At 34.2% G+C, this 3,112-nt stretch overlaps 1 protein-coding gene across 1 annotated transcript; it reads left to right on the top strand.

Annotated features, from left to right (window-relative positions):
* The first annotated feature begins 600 nt into the window (after nt 1–600).
* Nucleotides 601–2,649, top strand: LOC146638088 (uncharacterized). Its single transcript, XM_085360109.1, has 6 exons — nt 601–643; nt 734–1,060; nt 1,667–2,020; nt 2,138–2,275; nt 2,374–2,432; nt 2,515–2,649. The coding sequence occupies exons 1-6, from the start codon at nt 601–603 to the stop codon at nt 2,647–2,649; spliced, it is 1,056 nt and encodes a 351-aa protein (XP_085216235.1).
* Nucleotides 2,650–3,112: the final 463 nt, after the last annotated feature.

The raw sequence follows: 3,112 nt of genomic DNA, 5'->3' as shown, positions 1-3,112 counted from the left end.
GTTTAGCCCAAAATAAACGAAGCAACGTTTTCTTTTAATATAGCCTCTTTACTGCAAAATCACAAAATAGTAGTTTTTCTCTTGACATACGATTGACCTGTATTGTCAGCCATATTTTGTGTTTTGGTGAAGATTTTTCGTCTTCCTGTATTGATGATGTTGTGTTTATCAATAATAAAAACTTATATCATGAATTATAATGTAAAATCTTGGATACAATTTTCCATAATTGCCTTTTTCTGGTAATATTTAGCCACTTCTTTTGGCCCAATAGAGCAACTAAGCAAAAAGTGATGTCTTGGAGCTTTTCTCTTTGTAACATGGCTGAAAATTTTGGACAGGAAATCTATTCTAGAATTTTACTTGTGTTGTAATAACTGCTCGTGTCATGTATGTTCATTGGAGACAATGAGATAATTTTAATTTTGGAAAGACATTTAAAAACTAACATTATTACAGACCAATCAGATTGTTTTAAAATGGTTACCTCCCATCTCATTGTCCCCTCCCATCTCATTGTCCCCTCCCATTTGATAAAACCACATTAAGATTAATCATCTTGCAGTGAAATCTAATTTTAACTGAGGTCTGAACCAGAAAATGTTGATCATATTGTGCATAGCTCTTTTACTCACAGCTGGGCGTAAGTATGCATCTGTGTTCAGTTTTCTCTGTGTTTCAGTAATTGTTAACTTTTACACTTGGATGTAAAGGATTGTCTTTATTTTTTCAGGATGCATGGATGACCAAAGCTTTGTAACAAAAAATGTTCATCTTGGAGAAGATGTGACTCTGACGTGTAGTCGCCGGTCTAACTTGTCAGGATTACTTTTTTGGATCCGAGTTGTTGCTGGAAATCTGCCTGAAGTCTTAGGGGCGACCTACACTTTTGATCAGGGCACTGTTAACGAAACTCCTCGTATTACAACAAAGCAGGAAGCAGGAACATTTGTTCTCCATATAATTCAGACACAGCTCAATGACACTGCCTTCTATTACTGTGAAGAAGTGATTGAACTCAAAACGACAAAGTGGAATATTACTTTCCTAAGAGTCAAAGGTAAATGACACAATATTCTCCTTATTGATGCTCAACTTTGAATTTATTTTGATTTACACATTTATTAACTACCTCTCATTGTACGGTTTAAGCCATAGCTGCCCTTAATTAACAGTACTTACTAGTTAATACTAGTTATTAGAAAAATGATTTTTCATGTTTCTCTGTTGGATAATGCACCAGCATGCAGAAGCATGTTTATAATAAAATATCAATATTATACTTGAATTCTTAAAAGTACTGTTTTACAAAAAAGCTGAAAATATAGTAAAGTACTTTACTATATTTTATTAAGATACCAAATCTTATTTACTTGCATTCCTGAACAGAAGTCAGCTTAAATGAGTGTATAACAACATGAATTCAGTTTGCTGTTTGTCTAATAAATAACAATATAACTTTTGCCTTTAAACAAGTTTTTGGCTGATTGACACATTTTTCTGTTTTCTTGTTTTCATGATGGGTGGTAAAATACTTTTGTTAAGAATCATACATAAGTTTGAGGGACAGTTGGTGGCATAAGTTTAGCTTTATTCATGACTGTGAAAAATAACAATTCTTGCAGTGGTTTTAAATGAATTGTACATACTTTGTTTTATTTTCCAGGACCAGAACCTGACATCCCCGTTGTCATTCAAGAGCTGCCATCAGCTCCGATATATCAAGGAGACTCAGTAACTCTACAGTGTTCGGTCCTCTCTGACCTGCAGAAGAATACATGTCCAGAGGATGTGTACTGGTTCAGAGCAGGAATGGATGAAACATATCCCAGTGTGATTTACGTTTATAGAAGCAGTGGTGATGAATGTGAGAGGCAGTCTGATGTTCATTCTCCTCGAAAATGTGTCTACAACTTCTCAAAGAACAATATCAGCTCTTCTGATTCTGGAAACTACTATTGTGCTGTGGCAACATGTGGACATGTCATTTTTGGTAATGGAGCAAAATTGAATATTAAAGGTAACAACCTTTATGTAATATATACATCTTCAGATCATTTCTAGTTTTCAGGAGGCACATTTAAGGAAATGTTTTCATAGCAATTAACCTTTCGTGTTTGATCCTTTTGTTTTTCAGACAACATTTGGTCATTTGGAGATTCTCAGGTGGTCAACACAGTTGTGTTTCTTTTGTGTGCTGCTTTGGCAATAAGTTTGATGATTATAGCCTTACTGAGTTATGTACTCAAGAACAAGAAATATAATTGTTCGAATGGTAATGAATTTCCTATTATATTTATCTATATTTAATTTTGAGTATATTATGAAATTCATTGCATCTGTACATATTATTTTTTGGGTAATTTATTCCAGCTGCTGCTGCAGTGGAAACACATTCTACCATGACCACAGGCAACCAACAACATCAGCAGGTAGGCTGCTTTAAATCTAAATTGTTGCACTGGAACATTTATGTTTTTTATATTTAATCAAGTTGTCACATTATCTCAACAGGTAACTGAAGAGCCCTTAGTTTATTCTGTGCCTAATTTTACAAAGAAGAAAGTCAGACGAAATCCAAGGAGCGGTGAAAAATCTGTTGATGGACAGAGCATCTATGCAGATGTCAGAGTTTTAGGGTATGAGTAGATACATTTACAGTTAAGGTCGTAATCAATACATTTTATGTATTGATGGCCTTTAATGTGAGAGAAATTTTGTAATAGAGTGTATTTTCCCAAGAGACATGAAACAGTCAACTATACATTTAGGCCTAATATTTATATTAACCTATTAACTCGATCGTATATTTGGGCCCTCTTTTGGGATTTTGTTTGTTTGTAGTTTATTGGAGTTGAAATGTCTTTTTAGTATAAAAACCACTTTTTAAAATGGTTGACTTTTTGGTATAACCAAGTATAAAATACAATAATTAATACATGCAATCGCAGCAGTGTAAGGTGGTGAAAGAGGTCCCCCTGCTTGACTCATCGATGGTCATTCCTTTCTAAAACAAATGGCCTCTTTGACTAACTAGGGTTTTTCTTACTGAGATGCTAACTAGCAGGCATTATAATTTCCATCAGTTTTTTGGGCACTTAACCTCGTACAC

The sequence above is a fragment of the Diplotaxodon limnothrissa genome, linkage group LG2, assembly GCF_057381915.1.
Source record: "Diplotaxodon limnothrissa isolate DT_005_m linkage group LG2, D_limnothrissa_male_GT1.1, whole genome shotgun sequence".
Taxonomy (NCBI): Eukaryota; Metazoa; Chordata; class Actinopteri; order Cichliformes; family Cichlidae; genus Diplotaxodon; species Diplotaxodon limnothrissa.
Note: the sequence above shows the minus strand (reverse complement) of the source record. Positions and strands in the feature narration are given on the sequence as shown.

What these genes read in the sequence shown, in the direction of transcription:
- LOC146638088 (XM_085360109.1), top strand. Translation starts at nt 601, where the DNA reads ATGTTGATCATATTGTGCATAGCTCTTTTACTCACAGCTGGGC. An exon ending in TACTTTCCTAAGAGTCAAAG is followed by an intron (nt 1,061 to 1,666) that starts GTAAATGACACA and finishes TTTATTTTCCAG; the next exon opens with GACCAGAACCTGACATCCCC. An exon ending in GCAACCAACAACATCAGCAG is followed by an intron (nt 2,433 to 2,514) that starts GTAGGCTGCTTT and finishes TTATCTCAACAG; the next exon opens with GTAACTGAAGAGCCCTTAGT.